The 18,100-nt window shown below is 44.9% G+C and overlaps 6 protein-coding genes across 6 annotated transcripts; 4 read left to right on the forward strand and 2 right to left on the reverse strand.

Moving 5' to 3' along the window:
• Positions 1 to 258: 258 nt before the first annotated feature.
• On the forward strand, positions 259 to 3,088 carry IL334_004571 (uncharacterized protein; the record flags this gene model as incomplete). The annotated part of the gene is made up of 8 exons (XM_062936288.1): positions 259 to 405; positions 488 to 781; positions 873 to 1,493; positions 1,573 to 1,999; positions 2,065 to 2,521; positions 2,597 to 2,777; positions 2,846 to 2,920; positions 2,978 to 3,088. The coding sequence occupies 8 exons, from the start codon at positions 259 to 261 to the stop codon at positions 3,086 to 3,088; spliced, it is 2,313 nt and encodes a 770-aa protein (XP_062792339.1).
• Positions 3,089 to 5,386: 2,298 nt separating this feature from the next.
• Positions 5,387 to 6,115, reverse strand: IL334_004572 (uncharacterized protein; the record flags this gene model as incomplete). Its single annotated transcript, XM_062936289.1, has 4 exons — positions 5,387 to 5,694; positions 5,795 to 5,854; positions 5,949 to 5,969; positions 6,037 to 6,115. The coding sequence occupies 4 exons, from the start codon at positions 6,113 to 6,115 to the stop codon at positions 5,387 to 5,389; spliced, it is 468 nt and encodes a 155-aa protein (XP_062792340.1).
• An 891-nt stretch (positions 6,116 to 7,006) lies between these two features.
• On the forward strand, positions 7,007 to 7,390 carry IL334_004573 (uncharacterized protein; the record flags this gene model as incomplete). The annotated part of the gene is made up of 1 exon (XM_062936290.1): positions 7,007 to 7,390. The coding sequence occupies one exon, from the start codon at positions 7,007 to 7,009 to the stop codon at positions 7,388 to 7,390; it is 384 nt and encodes a 127-aa protein (XP_062792341.1).
• Positions 7,391 to 8,502: 1,112 nt separating this feature from the next.
• On the reverse strand, positions 8,503 to 11,187 carry IL334_004574 (histidinol dehydrogenase; the record flags this gene model as incomplete). Its single annotated transcript, XM_062936291.1, has 3 exons — positions 8,503 to 8,731; positions 8,806 to 9,161; positions 9,217 to 11,187. The coding sequence occupies 3 exons, from the start codon at positions 11,185 to 11,187 to the stop codon at positions 8,503 to 8,505; spliced, it is 2,556 nt and encodes an 851-aa protein (XP_062792342.1).
• Positions 11,188 to 11,499: 312 nt separating this feature from the next.
• IL334_004575 (uncharacterized protein) lies at positions 11,500 to 13,983 on the forward strand (the record flags this gene model as incomplete). Its single annotated transcript, XM_062936292.1, has 5 exons — positions 11,500 to 11,558; positions 11,642 to 11,730; positions 11,791 to 11,897; positions 11,960 to 13,445; positions 13,493 to 13,983. 5 exons carry the CDS (start codon positions 11,500 to 11,502, stop codon positions 13,981 to 13,983), a joined length of 2,232 nt encoding a protein of 743 aa, XP_062792343.1.
• Positions 13,984 to 15,108: 1,125 nt separating this feature from the next.
• IL334_004576 (elongation factor 2) lies at positions 15,109 to 18,035 on the forward strand (the record flags this gene model as incomplete). Its single annotated transcript, XM_062936293.1, has 7 exons — positions 15,109 to 15,112; positions 15,216 to 15,354; positions 15,465 to 15,568; positions 15,622 to 15,709; positions 15,769 to 17,617; positions 17,674 to 17,856; positions 17,922 to 18,035. 7 exons carry the CDS (start codon positions 15,109 to 15,111, stop codon positions 18,033 to 18,035), a joined length of 2,481 nt encoding a protein of 826 aa, XP_062792344.1.
• Between the last annotated feature and the right edge of the window lie 65 nt (positions 18,036 to 18,100).

The raw sequence follows: 18,100 nt of genomic DNA on the forward strand, positions 1-18,100 counted from the left end.
CAACTATTACCCCATCTATCTCGCCTCTTCTCCTCACTCACTGGTGCACATCTCTGTACCCCACAGCTCACAGACAGATCGCATTCATCTGGGGTCATCGAATCCCTCATCATTATCCAGAAAGTATAGATAACCACTAGAGTTGAGCCGGGATCTCAAATCTCTCGTCAGCACATTCATCCAATCACTTTCGGTTGATCCTAGTTTCTGAACAATTTACATCCATATACATGTTGATATAACTTCAGTTCATCTGGTATGCTTCCATCAGAACCGCCAAAACCTTCGAGTAGGGATTTCGATCCTTCATCTATGAGTATAGATGATGATGTAGACATGGGAAGTGAAGATGAATCACCGGGAGTGGAATTATCGAGTGTCGAAGTAAACATCCTTATCTATTTGGTGAGTCAGCTATTCATCTCCATAAAATTACTATAGATGCCATGAGATATGGATTTATAGCTGACAATATGTGATCAATTAGTATCTACTCGAATCAAATTTCACTCATACAGCATTCACTTTACTTTCCGAAACCAATCTACCTTCAACATCATTATTTCAACACTTCAATCCTTCATATCCCACACCTTTTGGATTAAACAATGGTAAATCAAGTAGACCAAATGGGTCTACTCCAATGCAAGGAACTTCTAAATCACCCGTTCAACCGAATTTCGGTAAAGCTGAAGGTAAAATCGAAAGAGGTGAATTGGTAAGGAAATTATGGAAAGCTGTAAGATGGGAAGAAGTGGAAAGACATGTCGCATCAAATGGAGTGAGTACGACCGACAAATGGAAAGGAAAAAGAACAGGTCAATCGAAGAAAACTGGCTGACGAGAGATTCTCTGCTCCCTCACCCAAATAGGAACCATACAAGCCTACATGCCCAAATCCATTTCACCTCTTGATACCTCATATATGCCCACCTTCCTTCCCATCCTCAGTTTCAAATCCATCACTTCCCTTGCCCGATTCATTACAATCCTCCTCGCCACCACCTCCGAAGCGTCCGGAAGCATTCCCTCCTCCCCCAGAACCAGTAGCCGGACCAAGCAAGTCATCTACTATCGAACCTCGCAATAAACGGAAGACGCGTCAACAATCCTCCGAATCAAACTCACGTCAGCCTTCTCCGGAGAGATCAAATTCTCCTGCTATAATAAATAAAGCCAAAGCACCTGAAAAAGATCCCGCTAAAAAGGAAAAAAGAGCAATGAAAAAGAGAGTCAGACTGGGTGAAAATGGTAACGGTTTTGGCGATGTAAATATGGACATTGACGAAGAGAAGGAGGAAACGAAAGAAAAAGAACTCAGAATCGCTTCTCCAAAGAAAAAAGATAATTTGAAAGTACCAGCAAGCTCAAGTGGATCAAGAGCTCCAACCCCAGAATCTAGAAAGCCCTCTCCAACAGTCAAGGTCAAGGATTTACCTGACGAGAGAGACGGAAACGATAGAGTAGGCAAATGGGTGGAACATCGCGATGCTGTGGGTTGCTGGAATAGTTCTCCTTTTTAATCCTGAAAGCCGAGTATACCATTCGTATCACTGATCGTATATTTTTCAGGTCTCTTGCGTAGCTTGGAACCCCAAGAATCGAGACGTCTTAGCTACAGGATCAGGAGACGGTACAGCCAGATTGTGGGACTTTACTCCATCACCAAATTCTACGTCGCATATGATCATGGCCAAGAAACCGACTGTTATACATCACAAATCAATCGAGTCGTCGAAGAAAAATGTAACAGCAGTATGTTGGCATCCTGATGGAACAATGCTTGCTACTGGGTCGTACGACGGAGTTGGCAGATTATTCACTCCCAGTGGAAATATGCAAGGTATCATGACGTATGGTCGAGGAGCTATAAATGCACTGAAGTGGAACCCATCTGGTTCAGCGATCCTCATGGCGAAGGATGACTTCACGGTGTCAAAGTGGGCCATAGGACCTGGAGGGAATATGGAGGTCAAACTCAGCTTCGACGCGCATACCAGTAAGTTTACAATTCTACTCATCGTTGTTAGGCTTGGCAACGCTGATGCTGGAATTGCCGAGCAGAGGAAGTAAACGATGTCGACTGGTTGGATGATGATGTTTTCGCTTCATCCGGTAATGATCACACCATCTTTGTGCACCGCGCCACGGACAAAAGACCTCGTTTCACTTTCAAAGGTCATTCAGATGATGTCACACGGATCAAATGGTCACCAGCTCAATCTGGAAAACCAGTGACCACTCGTCTTCTTGCTTCCGTATCAGATGACGGGAACTGTATGATATGGCGACTACCATCGTATCCTGAAGTATCAACACGGGGTGGCAATAGCAGGAGTACAAGTCCGATAAAAGCGAAAGAAGGTTCAGCGGAGGACGATTATTTCGGTGGTGGAACTCCTGTACCTGGAGTAGATCATTGTTTACATCGACTCAACATCGTCTCAGGAAGTGAAAACAAGCGTATGAACACTTTAGAATGGAGTCCTGCATGTGAGAGCGGTAGAATGTTATTAGCCGCGTGAGTATAAGATGATTCTACTTCTTAGCATGTTATGGTACGATAATGGGTGCTGATTATGTAACTTGTGAATAGTGGGGGACAAGATTCGACAGTTAAAGTATTCGACGCACTTTCGGGGGAATGTCTGCATACCTTGACGGGATTGGAAAGTGGTACAGGATCATTAGCGTTTTCTCCTTTATCTTTCGGTGGCAAATTAGGTGCTTTAGCTGCTGGAGGATGGGATGGTCATTTATTCGTCTGGGATATAGAAGTGAGTGGAGTTGAGATTCAGCTTTCGTGAAGATGGGTCGGAAAAGCTGACGACATCCTTGCGACTAGTCTGGAAAAGTCATATTACAACAGGACATAGAAGAAGATGCTAGAAAGCAGAGTTTCAGAGAACAACCTATGATGGTGAGTATCCCGCTTTTCCATGTGGTATAGAAGCTAATCTTGAACGTTCGTTTATAGTTGGCTATGGCTTGGAGAGAAGATGGGAAACATCTTGCATGTGGATTACACAATAAAAGCGTCATGGTGATCAACGTCGAAGGAATCAAAGCAGAGGAGAAAGATGAATAATGAGACGCTTCGTCATTTACAGGGGATGATGGGTGGTTGAACTGGAGAAAAGGTTGATAAAAGAGCAAGACACAGAGGAGGATCTATCAAAGTATTTTAGTATCAAATTTCAGGATATATAAGGAAATATTCAAGTATAGTATGAATAAGTTTGACGTGTTCGAAAGTGTAAAGGTATGATAAAAACCGTTATTACATAGCTCTTAGTGGAAAGGATTTGGTATGTCAGCGAAAGTCATCTCTGCAACAATATCACCAGTGACTCAATCCCAAACACCTATGTACAATATGCATTACTCTACCGACTAACCAATCACTGTGAACCTATACTGTTCTCGTCTCTCATCATCATTGTCAGACGAATCATCGAAAAAAACTCAACAAAAGATTACAAAAATGCATACGGAGATAGACCTATCGAGATATTACCTATGTTTCTTGGCTTATATGTCTTCTTTGCACTAATTTGGTGCAGTATAGCTTGACCGGAACCGGAGTATTCGAATCATGACGGATTGAGGCTTCCAAAGGGAAGACGCTTTGAAAGGATGCTGAGGATGAGGCAATGACATGAAGAATGTTCCAAGAGAAGTAAAAGAAAAGATAGAAGGAGTATGATTATCTACGTGAAGAAGACTGAATTACGAACCACAATGTCGACGTTACGTGTAATGACAATTAACTCTCCCAGTGGGAAGAGTAAGCCTGCATGAGGCATTGCCAATCGAGCGTCAGAAGTTGTAAGTTAATAATGGTGCGATGAGTCAAATAGCTTGGAGCTGAAAGAATTCGGTACTTCGAGAAGATCATCAGTGCTACAATACAACAACATGATGTCCACCTATGTACAAAATGCATCATCGATAATTTAACTAATGTGAATCTTTATTGATCTTTTCTCGGACTGTAATGGAAACAGATGGGAATACCAACTCGATAATACCTTGAGATAAACCAATAGTCCACTCATCATGAAAAGAATCCTGGAGGTAGACCACCAGAACCGATATTTCCATTTATCTGAGGGGAACTATCGCTGGAAGTACATCCGGACCATGATTGACTCTCGGTCAATTCTCGAATGACTTTCTGATGTTGGCTGATTGTTTCCTCAGCGAGGGCCAAGCTCGCCGTGAGTTCTTCAACGGTTTCTTTCAAAATACGATTTTCTCCACTTAAACTTTCAATTCTTGATTGCTCATCTTGATGTGATTTATCAATTTTAGATATGAGTTGAATCCAGTCAGTCTTTGTTGATATCGTCGAACTGAATAAGAAGCTGATAGTTTACTCACATGTGGAGTTTCCCCCACTCATGTCATTGCCGGATCCTGCAGTAGTGGAAACTGAAGGAGTAACTTTGGTACAAATAAAGAATAGCATGTAAACAGTCAACAATACACAGAGCTTACTTTAGGTCCTGAACTCTAGCTGCTTACCTGTACCGCTTCCGGATTTATCTAGAGTCAAGTATCAAGTCATCAGTGGTCATGAGGATGTGTCCGTCTATTGAGCTAATAGAACTTAACATAAGGGAAGAGTCGACCATATCCCAATCGGCCTCGCTCCCGTCTTCAACAGATGGTTGTTCGTGTGTCATGTTCAAGGTTAAAAGTCTTAATAAATAAATGAATACAGGTATTCAAAAGCTTCGATGTTGCTACCAAAGTACTATAGTATGTCGGGTGTCGTGTTAGATAGAAGTACAATATTGGAAGGTCGCCGTCTTATGTGTCTGATATATCTACTTGTTTGGATATCTTCTGATATAGCTTGAGCTCGATCAGAAGACTTGTTATCCGACCATAACGGATGATAGCCTTCGGGTCGGGGACGACATGAAAGGATACTCAGGACGAGACAGTAGTATGAAGAGATTGTTTGAAGCGAAGTAAAAGGACTGGAATGAGAGACCGAATGTTATTCCGAGCACAGAGAAGGCGATGACGATGAAGAAGACGATAACCAACAACGCACAACGCACAGAGTTAGTGTTACGTGTGATGAAGCCGGGCGAGCTCAGTGGCAGGAAAGACAAGACAATCTCAGTATACTCGTACTTTACGAGTGTATGTCTTGCGCTACCGTCACTATGTATCAGGCTTAGGAATAGTGCACAAAATAATACACAACTGAATAGGATTATCATAACTCCGTACCTTGCATCGCGTCTAATCAACTCAAAGCCGTCCATCCGAGTCCCCCTATTCATCCGAGCCAATGATTACTACCAAATGGTATACTTCCCATAAATAACTCGTAATGTAGGTAGTGTAGGCGTATGAGAGAAGCCAGGAATCAATTATCCCAAAACCCGGGGGGAAATTTATCCATATTCCCGTTGTGCTGCCTAGATGAATCATGAGCACTGGGCGAGACGTATATGTGACCGCTCCTCTTTGATGCTAAAGAACATGTCAATTCGTTGATCTTTTTCTGAGCCTCAATTAATTTGAGATCGAGACCTGTTTTACTCTCGAAAAGAGTTTTGTTTTCTCCTTTCAAGGTGGCATTCTCACTTCGTAAAGTGGCATTCTCCTTTTCCAATTCCTTGATTCTTCGTTGATAGGCAGTAGCAAGTGCTGATCTACCTGCCGAGTTCTCTGCTAATCAGTCAGATATACCGAATTATGATACTAAACGTCAGCTCTCCGAAGTGACTCCCGACCGCACCGGTGAATGACGCTTTGGTGTGGAAATGCTTACCTATAGAGTCCCTTTTACTGAATTCTGAATCGTCAAGGGTAAACGCTCCACCGGTGGATTCTGCAGTGGTAGAATCGGTATGAGCCACTTGCAATGGAATAAAAGTCAGTTTGGGGTTATTGTTCTTTGCTACCGTTTGCCAGGGGGAACTTACCTGTACCACTGAGGGTGGATGCTAGATGTAATGGCTTTTCCATTAACAGTTGAAACTGACATAAACAGGCAGTGGCCACTGCACTCACGGAACATGGAGGCATTAATTTCCTCCCATTCGTTGTCTTCATCCCCGTCGGTGACAAACGGTTGATGAAATGGCATCATGTGAGGTTTCGACACGGATTGCAGGTGTATGTCGGATATCCTGTACGTGTCGTTGTAGAAGCTCTTAGATTAGCAGAGACAGGAAACCTGTCTGGTTGTCGTTTGGATGGTCGGCTGGTACGTCGAACGATTATGGTAATCGATGAGCGAACGTAAATAAGAAAATATCTGAGAGGGTAATGACTATCACATGGCTTGATATAATTTTGTTCCGCTGTGTCGAAAGACTTGGGGAAGGTCATCCGATAAGGATGGGATATGGTCTTCTAAGAGGAGACTAGCTGAAAAGAAGTCTCTCAAAGGGAAAGTAGCACACGAAGGTGACGCATGCTGTAAGGAGAATGAAAGGAAAGAGAGAACGATTTTGAGCTTCGAATGTGAAGGAGGTAAAGCCTGTCAGTCCTCTCAAGAATAGTAATCGACGTCTTTCATGGATTGAGCTAATTCTTCTTTGTAATTCATGTGCAAGTCTGAAAGCCTGGAAGGAATTTGAGATATCAAAGGTCTCGTTGCTTCCGTGTACTGCAATGCTGCGAGTTGATCCACACCAAGAGTTAAAGATCGTCTTTCATTATAACGCGAAGCCTCACGACATTCCGATAATCCATTTCATCATCAAATGATCCTTTGATAGACGCCCCGACGAGCGCAGCTTGACTTGACTTGATGATGGATTATACTCACCTATATATACGCCCATAAGTTTCTTGTGAGCAGTCAAATTCCTACAAGTCTACAGTGATCAGATCCATACCAGACCATCAGGATCAGACATCGCAACAACAATCAGCGCTATTGTAACATCCATACTTTCTACTCATAATGCCCGATTAAGGTACAGATGACCAGACTTCCAATACCGGCTCCAGTAGAATCTCCAAGAGCTCAAGAATGAAAGCCTCTACTTCAAGTCTACATGATTCTCAAGGTTCTCCCGTTGCAGGAAGAAGACCTCACCGTGACAAACCTCTAAGGTCTGACCAATCGCAATGGACATCAGCATTTGGGACAAATGTCGCAAGTAGAACAAAAGATACTGCACGTAGAAAAGTCTCGTTTTCTGAAGTGTCCATCGGTACATCCAAACACTCCAGTATCTCCAAATCTTCTGAGAACAAATCCGATGCAGTCTCTACTGAGTCGACGTCCAGTAATTTCGCTTCAAAATCAACTGAAAAGGCTCGCTCGAGTGAACGGCGATCCACTCAGAGTGTAGTCCGCATTAATGTCAATGAAGGATTTGGAGGATGGATTGCTAAGTCTGTAGGAAGATAGAGCACACAAATGAATCACATTGATACAGAATGAAAAGTGACTCGAGTCCTAGAATTACATTTTATAGTATTCAGTCACATCTTGTTTGCAGAAAAATTAAAACATCTTTGATCACTTTCACATACTTCTCCGTTGCAAGAGACCACAAAGTGTGGATGTGAAAGTGCGGGTTATCATAATGACACTTTCGCGAGATAGTATATAGTGAAGAACAGTATACAGCATTTGATGTCACCCCAATACAATTCTTCTGTAATTCTCTTCTGCCTACTTCCCTCTTTCGTACAGTATAGTTGCGATCTGCCTCATGAGCTGGTGTCCTTTGTCAATCATAGCCAAGTCAATGAGTGTGAAAGGATACACCTTCTTTCAAAGGAAATTGATCGCAACGTATCAAGCAACGGTCTCCTCAAGAAAGCATAAGTATCATTTGCTTAACAATGGAAGGAGCAACATCCGTCGACACGATACCGCGTGAAAGAGAACCAAAGGGAAGAAGGAATTCACTTTCAATTTGTGCTACATTTCACTACTCTTGGACAACTATCATTAATCATCATGTCGGATAACACTTCCTCCACCAGTAATTGCTCAGCTGCATTCAGAGTACCACCTGGACCTGATCGTCAAGGTCGACTACGGCGAGAATCCACTCAACAGAGCTTCAATATTTTAGGTTGTTGGAAAAGGAAGCATATCGAATCTCGATCAACAAGCTCCAGCACAAGCAAAGCGAAAGGTTCCCGTACAAACAGATCGTCTGATGCAGCTCCACAGTGCAAGACCGCCACTGCCACATCGAAAGTCAGCAGAACCACTTCGAGACTATCTCGTACCCACCCCACCAATACCGAAGCAAACCAAAATAATCTGCGAGCCAAGGCAGAACGAAACTGGGAGGGAGGGTTGCTAAACCGGCAGGGTACGAGGAGATAATGGCTCTGAGGGACAAGTCTTAGTACGTTAGGTTTCTGACCAGGTCTGAGACAATAAGACTCTGTCGTTCCGAAGTATTTTCGTTGAGATCAGTGGCATCTGGATAATACTGATGATCGCCTCAGCAGTCGAAGTTATTCAATGCATGTTATGACTCTCATCTAATCCGATTGCGATTATTTGTCCAATACCGCTAATCTAACTCTGACAGCATTGGCGTGGGCCTCCAACCCTTCCCTCTCGGCCAATCTTACCACACTGGGACCAAGAACTCTCAATCCATCACTGGAAACGAGCTGAGATGTGATATGCTTTTGGAAAGAAAGGGTGTTCACTCCTGAGAATTGTCTGGCGAAACCGTTGGTTGGGAGGGTATGATTCGTACCTGAGGCGTAATCACCACATCTGTTCACAACCAACAATTAGTAGGTATTTTGTGCATGAAACAGAGCGCGGGAGATGGTAAGATGTTTACTCACGATTCAGGAGAGAAAGCACCGACGAAGACACTACCTGCATTTTCGATTCCATCTACAGCTTTAACAGCATCTTCCAAGTGCAAGATCAAATGTTCCGGAGCATATTCATTAGAGAATTCGATCGCTTCTTTTTGCGAGTCTACCAAAACAATGACACTCTTCTTAATTGCTTCTCTAGCAATGGCCACTCGAGGCAATGCCTTAGCTTGAATATCAATTTGCTCTTCGATCTCCTCAAGAAGCTTGGGAGTAAGGCTGATACCGACCAACACTACTTGAGAATCTGTTCCGTGCTCTGCTTGGGAAAGCAAGTCGGATGCGACGAAAACGGGGTTGGCTGTATGATCGGCAATGACCTGTTTGATTCAGGTCAGCAGTAACAACGAGTTGTCATGGTCTGAAAATACTCACCAGTACTTCTGAAGGACCAGCTGGCATATCGATAGCAACCAAAGCATCTGTATCGTTCTGCACCAACATTTTAGCTGCCGTTACCCATTGGTTACCTGGACCGAAGATTTTGTCCACTTTAGGTACTTCCTCGGTACCGTAAGCCATTGCTCCTACAGCTTGAGCACCGCCCGCTTTCAATATGCAGGTGACTCCAACTAATTTGGCAACGTACAGTACTTCCGGTGAAATAGATCCATCTGGTCTAGGTGGGGTGGCCAAGACAATGGTCTTGCATCCTGCCACTTGAGCAGGCACACCAAGCATGATTGCTGTTGATGGTAAGATTGCAGTACCACCTGGAACGTATATTCCGACTCTTGCAATGGGTCTAACGAATCTTGAACATTGAACACCTGGCATTGTCTCAACTATCAGAGGTTCTTTCTCCGCTTGAGCAGTATGGAAGGTCTTGACGTTGTTATAAGCCACATCGATAGCCGCCTTGACATCTGGAGGGAGTTGATCTTCATCTGGAGTAGCGAAAGGAGGTAACATCACATTTGATGATAATTCCGCTTTATCGAATTGTTTGGTCATTGCTTTCAACCCATCATCACCTTCTTTTCGTACTCTCTCAACGATAGGCTTGACTTTATCAATCATAGCTAGCGAGTTGAGAACAGGTCGAAGTAATAGTTTCTTGTTCTCTTCCTTGTTGAGTTTAGACAAGACAACATTTCTCATCTTGATTCTGCTTTCGTCAACTTCGGGGAACGATTTCGGTATAGGTTCTGTTGGTTTTGAATCTGCTTTAACTTCTTTATCTCCACCGTTGATCTTTTCTTCCCATTTAGGCTTGGCATCACCTTTTCTTCTTGTGATTTTCAATGATTTCGAATCCAAAGCCTTCTCAACATCTTTCAATGAAACACCTTTGGATATACATCGAGCGAGAGCAAAGTATACCAAATCGGCAGCTTCGAAAGCGACTTCTTCTTTGGTGGTAGCATCACATAACTCTTCAGCTTCTTCCATTATCTTACTTCGCAATAGCTTTTCATCGGTGAACAATCTCTTTGTGTAACTTCCTTCAGGAGCAGATTCTAATCTCGATCTGAGTGTATCTTCGAGTTTAGAGATACCGGTAAAGTTTCCGAAACACGTTGATTGAGGGAGATGACAGAATCCAGATCCATGTTGAACCACTTCGAAAACAAGTGCATCACTGTCACAATCTGTTTTGACGGATACAAGTTCTTGTACAGCACCAGAAGTCTCTCCTTTTCTCCATAATCCATGTTTACGTGATTGGTATACTCCTTTTTGAGTGAGTATAGCTTCAGACACCGATTCTTTGGAGGAATAGACTAGACCAAGTGGCTTGATGGAGTGACTCGATGATGAGACGATGGTTGGGAACAGTCCATCTGGTCGATCGGAGATGATAGGGGCGAGGAAGGCTTCGGTGATGGAAAGGTGAGTGGAGGTGGTTTGAGGGGAAGCTGCAAGGTTTTCGGTAGGGATAACATATGTTGCTGGACGAGATGTTCTGATCAATTCGAGTAGTTCAGCAGGTTTGGCTGTATCATTTTGGACGAACACCTCGACACCTTTTAGACCGAGTGATTTGGTGGTGTGGGGTTGGGAAGAGACAAGATACATTGATGAGACTTGTTGTACGAGATCTTTCGCCGTTGTCAACTCCTCTTCAGCTAGCTTCAGGATCAATCGTTCTTTCGGTACTTGACCACCAAGCTCTTGGAGTTGTTGTAATGATACCACAATCTTCTGAGCACCATTATCGAGGAATGAGATCAGGTCTTCGGACGAATTTTCAGCTTGGACGTAATAGGTTGCCTGAGATGGCAAGGTCGGGAGAGCTGCTCGAACTAGGGCTGCCGGGATGAGTACGGGTCCTAGGAGGGCGAGGGAAGGGAGCAGTGTGGATCCGGATGGATCAAGTAGTGCCAAGAAGGGTGGTGTTGACATTTCGTGGGTATCTTTGGCTTTTGTCTTGTTGAGTGGATTGTGATACGTCAAATCCTTCTCAACGATGATCCATTTACTCAATCGAAAAAAAAGTCGGGAAAGATCTCATTTCATCATCATCATGCCTTCGAGTCAAATATTAAGGGGGGATTCACCACGTGGCAACTACAAGTAATTTAATTCCGTTATTTGGCAACTGGTTTTGACGCGCATCGATGCTTTGAAGCAACATTACAATTCACAAAAATAGTAAATGAGCAGAGTATATCCTTCATTTGAACCGCAAAAGCCCATGGAGGCGTAAGTAGGATCATGTCGAATCATGAGACGGTCACTACTGGCCGTGCGAAGCGTAGCACGGCAGGTAACCGGTGAGTCGAGGCTGTATCACATCTATCTGCCTTTCTTGAACTGGTTATCCCCGTCGAAATGGAAAACACTGACGATGATGTAGTATGCGTGAGCTGCTCGAGCGAGCACACCAAGAAGACGACGATGAACTTTTTCAAGAGGTAGAGAATGATGAGGAGTTTACCGCCCCTCGTAAGCTCTTTCTTATTGCAGACAGCTAGAAAGGTCGCTTATTGTGTCTGTAATGCGTAGAGGAGGTGAAAGATGTGTTTCTGGACGAATTCGCGGATACTGATGAGGAGGTGGAGATGGACGAAGAAGCCGAGGAGAGAGCACTGCGACGTGAAGAAAGGAAGAAGGTGTGTCCATCTTATTCAACCCAGCATGGGAACATTGCGTCTACTGACAGATACCATCACAGGAGAAAGGCAAATCAAAGGCTATATATGATCCTACTGCGAAAATATCCAAATCCAATTCCAAATCTCGTCCAGACACCACCGACAAACTGTTATCTGATCCTTCGTTGTCCCTTCTCGATCCAAATATCGATGCCAGTCGGATGGCCCCTTCCACCTTGATCTTAACGTTGCGCAGAAAACGGAGAGAGGCTAAACGTGAACAACGGTCTGAAGCTCGTCGTTCCAATCTCAGGGCATCGACCCTACAGACTGAAAAGGAGATAGTAGAGAGGGAGGCACAAGCGAAAGCGAATCGTGGGAATAAGGGAAGAAGAGCACAACATGAAACTGGGGAAGTTAGGGGTGCAAGACCTATGACTCAAGATGAATTGATAGCTGCTGCTTTGGAAGAGGAAGAGAGAAATAAAGAAGCTTTAAGAGATTGGCTGAAGAAGGAAGATGAACGAAGGGAACTGCGAAGAGTAGGAAGGAAAAGAGTGAAAGGACCAAGATGGACTTGGGTTAGTAGAACTGTCGAGAGGCTGATTGAGGTTATCGGAGAGGAGAATGTGGTGAAGGAGGTCACTGCGACAGAGAAAAGAGCAGAGAAAGCGGAAGAAAAGAAAAATATGGATCAACCTTCGATGACAGTCACCACAGATCAGCAAAGCGTTTTACCAGAAGGGAACACCACAGTAGATGAAGAGGTGAAACAAGGCACAGCGACGGGTGGAAATGCAGAAGAGAAGAAAGATGCAATCACGACGGACAAGCTGGCTGGAGATGATACTTCACATTCGCAAGGAGTACAATCCGAAGGTGATATCACCACAGCACGGGACCAATTGCCTATTCCTGACGAAACTCTGCTGAACCCGGACGGTGCTGTTCATGCCGACATCTTCACGGACCAACCGGCTGCCGATCCTCTCGATGGATCATCGGCATCAGCATCCATGAAGTCGATCATCGAGCAGAAAGCTGACGAGTCGATAGCCGCGCCTGACTTAACCGCCAATGATCCTACGATTACCCCTCAACCTCCTGGTACGGAAGATGCATCAACACAAGAATCCCAATCTCTGTCCGAATCCCATCCCTCTACTTCTGCGAAAGAGCCATCTACTGTTAACGCAGAAGGAGGTACTTTTCCACCTGTTCCTGGATCCGACAAACCCAAAGAATCGCCCACTTCACCTTCAAAGCAAATATCGGATACTGCTGTACCTAAAGGTCCTGCTGTTCCCGACGCCCTCCCACCTATCGCATCCTCCTCTTCAGACCCTTCTCATGCGATTGCGCGTCCCAGCGGTACCACTGTGGCCCCACCTTCAATCAATCGGCCTGCGGTCACGGAACCAGTCAATGAGGAGAACAAATATACTAGAAATTATTTGATCCTTTCTCAGGTACCTGGAGGATTATCAGAAGAACTGAGACTGATACTTGGAGGTCACGTAGAATGGGATGATGTGATGTATATACCTGCCCGTAACAGGCCAATAAGTAAGCTCTGCCTTCTCTGTGAGAAATGCAAGCTGACTCAATTGCAGATCGAAAACCACCAATATGCGCTTTCACTGGTTTGCCAGCTAAATATCGACACCCTACGACTATGATTCCATACGCCACAGCAGAAGGGTACAAGCATATCCAAGCGTTGTTGCAGGAAAGGTATAAATATGACGATGGTGGTTGGTGGCTCGGAGGAGAGGAGGATGTCCGTGCTGATGGAATGGAAGGCGTTGAAGGTTGGTGGGAAGCTACAAATGGAGGTTGGATGGATGGTAAAGAAATACCTGAACCAGTCGAAAAGATGGAGCAAATGCCTGCAGAGGTGATGGAGGAGATTGAGCCTGTTGAAGAGGTTGTTCTCGTGAGGGGGAAAAGGAAAACGGTTGGAGAAAGCGCTTCGTCAACTCCGGTGCCAATTGCTAAGAAGACAAAAGGCAAAGGAAAGGCCAGCGTTATTGAAGGAGACGAGGCTGTGTCTTCTCCAGTCGAGGGGCTCAAAAGGTCAAAGAGTAGGGGAAAGAGGAACTAGTTGTTTGTAGTCTCATGTTGTATGCATTCACACGTTGTATAGTAGATACCAAATAATGTGACGAAGTGGTCAAAATGCAGCAAATACGCAGCAAAGGACGCAATATCGGCTGCCCCGATATCTTCTACAGAGAAACTTACGAGCTGGGAGCTCTGACTGGTCAATATGACGAATGTGGCAGAGGTGGCACATGGTCCTCAGCGATTAAGAATGGGTAATTGACAGAAGTTGTCATCAGATCTCATGGGATTTGAGAATTGACTTTGTATCTCCCCCTTGCTAAAAGCAGGCACCCGAGTTAAGCCCCTTAATTTCATATCAGCTGATAAAATGCATGAGACAATGCCACTCAATACGCAGCGATATCATTTTCCCCTTCCCCTTCTCTCGCGACCCAAATGTTTTTTGCTGCTTCGAGTTGGATTCGACCTGTGGTTTCCTCTGCCACGTGGTCGGATGCCACGAATAGCTCTGATTTTTATACACCGAAAAATACCGACTATTATTTATTTTTCTGTTTTTTTCCCCTTATTGAAATCGTTCCCGGAACCGAAAAATATGCAGTTTCCACCACTCACGTTTTGGGTCCACCCACTCCACCACCCCATCTCCTCCTCCTTTCATCGAAAAGAAATCTTTCACTTCTCATCTTCTCTATCATCTCCCTCTTCATCCCCGATACTCTTTCAGTGAAGGAGTTATTCTTTTGTTTTTCCACCTCCATACCTTCACTCTTCTTTTCAATTAAAACTTAACCCCAAAAAAAGTTAGACAAAATGGTGAGTCCTTGGATCCGCTCCAACACAAATTTTTGCCGCTGTTTAGTTGAAAGGTCATGACTAATCGCCGCTTTTTCACTCCCTAATAGGTCAAGTGAGTCTCTTCCCAATCTACTACACCATTGTACATATAGCCCAGAGAGAACGACGAGCGAGCAACAGATGCGTGTGGCGGAATGGAAGAAAGGACATTAATGTGTGGCGGAACACAAAACATCGTTTTTTCGGTCGTTTTTTCGGTCATTTCTCGACGGATCTCCTTCATTTCTCGTCCGTTTGATGAATTATTTCGCTGATCAATGCATGGAAATCCCACAGCTTCACAGTGGACGAGATAAGAGGTCTCATGGGTGAGTTCTGCCTCTGATCTATGCATCTTGACTCGCAAAAACGGGAGGAAAAGCTTCAAATTTGGTCGAAAAACATGCTGATTTCTTTTGATATGATGATTAGACCACCCCACCAACATCCGAAACATGTCGGTTATCGCTCACGTCGACCACGGTAAATCTACCCTTACCGACTCTTTGGTCTCAAAGGCCGGTATCATTGCTTCTTCCAAAGCTGGTGAGATGCGATTTACCGACACACGGTGAGTGATTGAATTTACGAAAAACCTCTTGGATCTAGGGTGGCACTGGGATGGCGGATTTCTCCGAAATAAGATGGAGTCTGGTGGCTGATCATCGTTTGCTCCAATAGTCAAGATGAGATTGACCGAGGTATCACTATCAAGTCAACTGCTATCTCCATGTACTTCCCCCTCCCCAAAGAGGATGTAGATGACATCGCTCAAAAGACTGAGGGTGAGTTAAAGTGTATGGAAAAAATCAGAAACCGAGCTGATTTTTTTGTACAGGAAACGAGTTCTTGATCAACTTGATCGACTCCCCCGGTCACGTCGATTTCTCATCAGAAGTTACTGCTGCTCTTCGAGTCACTGACGGGTGAGTTATCCTATTTTCATGGTGGACCCGAGCATGAATTGATACCGTCTTCTCAATAGTGCCCTTGTCGTTGTTGACTGTGTTGAGGGTGTTTGTGTTCAAACCGAGACTGTGCTCCGACAATCTCTTGGTGAGCGAGTCAAGCCTGTTCTTATCATCAACAAGGTCGACCGAGCTCTTCTCGAGTTGCAAGTCTCCAAGGAAGATCTCTACCAATCTTTCTGCCGAACCATCGAGTCCGTCAACGTCATCATCTCCACCTACACCGACCCCGTCCTTGGTGACACTCAAGTCTACCCCGAAAAAGGTACCGTCGCTTTCGGTTCCGGTCTCCACGGTTGGGCTTTCTCCCTCCGACAATTCGCCGGTCGATACTCCAAGAAATTCGGTGTTGACAAGAACAAGCTCATGCCTAAACTTTGGGGTGACAACTACTTCAACGCCAAAACCAAGAAATGGTCTACCACTGCTGCCGGCGGTGGTGAGAGAGCTTTCAACATGTTCGTTCTTGACCCTATTTTCAGACTTTTCGACTCTATCATGAACTACAAGAAGGATGAGATCCCCACCCTTCTCGAGAAACTCGAAATCAGACTTATCGGTGACGAGAAAGACCTCGAGGGTAAACAACTCCTCAAGACCGTCATGAAGAAGTTCTTACCCGCAGGTGATTCTCTTCTTGAAATGATTGTTATCAACCTTCCTTCCCCCGTTACTGCTCAACGATACCGAGTAGAGACCCTTTACGAGGGTCCTATGGATGACGAGTCCGCTATCGCTATCCGAGACTGTGATGCCAAGGGTCCTTTGATGGTCTACGTCTCCAAGATGGTGCCCACCTCTGATAAAGGTCGATTCTACGCTTTCGGTCGAGTCTTCTCTGGTACCGTCTCTTCCGGTCCCAAGGTCCGAATTCAAGGTCCCAACTTCGTCCCCGGAAAGAAGGAAGATTCCGTTGTCAAGTCTATTCAACGAACTGTTCTCATGATGGGTCGATCTACCGAGGCTATTGAGGACTGTCCCGCCGGTAACATCATCGGTCTTGTCGGTGTCGATCAATTCTTGCTCAAATCCGGTACTCTTACCACCTCTGACACTGCTCACAACATGAGAGTCATGAAATTCTCCGTATCTCCCGTCGTTCAAGTCGCTGTCGAATGTAAGAACGCCGCCGATTTGCCCAAACTCGTAGAAGGTCTTAAACGACTTTCCAAATCTGACCCTTGTGTCAAGACTTGGATGGACGAGAATGGATCTATCATTGTTGCCGGTGCTGGTGAGCTCCATTTGGAAATCTGTCTTAACGATCTCGAAAACGACCACGCTGGTGTCCCTCTCCGAAAATCCGACCCTGTCGTCGGTTACCGAGAGACCGTCACTGCCGAATCTTCCATGGTCGCCCTTTCCAAATCTCAAAACAAGCACAACAGACTTTACGTCAAGGCTGAACCTCTTGATGAGGAACTTACCTTGGATATCGAGTCCGGTAAAGTCGCTCCTCGAGACGACCCCAAGATCCGAGCTCGATACCTCGCCGACACTTACGGTTGGGATGTTACCGATGCACGAAAGATCTGGACTTTCGGTCCCGACACCACTGGTCCTAACGTCATGTTAGACGGTTCCAAGGGTGTTCAATACATGAACGAAATCAAAGATTCATGTGTTGCCGCATTCCAATGGGCTACCAAAGAAGGTGGTGTCTGTGAAGAGCCAATGAGAGGTGTTCGACTCAACATTCTCGACTGTACCTTACACGCCGATGCTATCCACAGAGGTGGTGGTCAAATCATCCCCACATGTCGACGAGTAACATACGCTGCTCAATTGCTCGCCAAACCCGGACTTCAAGAACCCATGTTCTTGGTCGAAATCGCCGTTCCCGAATCTGCTCAAGGTGGTGTCTACGTGAGTGTTTCTCACTTGATTTTACTATTTGATTCTGTACTGATATATCCTACTAGTCATGTTTGAACGTCCGACGAGGTCAAGTGTTCTCTTCCGAACAAAGAATCGGTACACCCATGTACACCATGAAGGCCTACCTTCCTGTATCCGAGTCATTCGGTTTCAACGCCGACTTGCGAGCTGCTACCGGTGGACAAGCGTTCCCTCAAGCTGTATTTGACCATTACGCTTTGATCAACGTACGTTATATATTCTTCATTGAACAGCAAAAAGCTTCGCTAACTTTATCTTTTATGTTTCATAGGGTGACCCCACTGAAGTTGGATCCAAGACCAACGACCTTGCCGTCAAGATCCGAACCCGAAAAGGTCTCAAACCCGACGTACCTTTATACGATCACTTCTACGACAAACTTTAATCTGTGTCTGGTTGTATTCATTGGTTAGGGACTTGTAGAGAAGGTAAAAGCAGCTTTGGCTTCGT

Source organism: Kwoniella shivajii, chromosome 6 (genome assembly GCF_035658355.1).
Source record: "Kwoniella shivajii chromosome 6, complete sequence".
NCBI lineage: Eukaryota > Fungi > Basidiomycota > Tremellomycetes > Tremellales > Cryptococcaceae > Kwoniella > Kwoniella shivajii.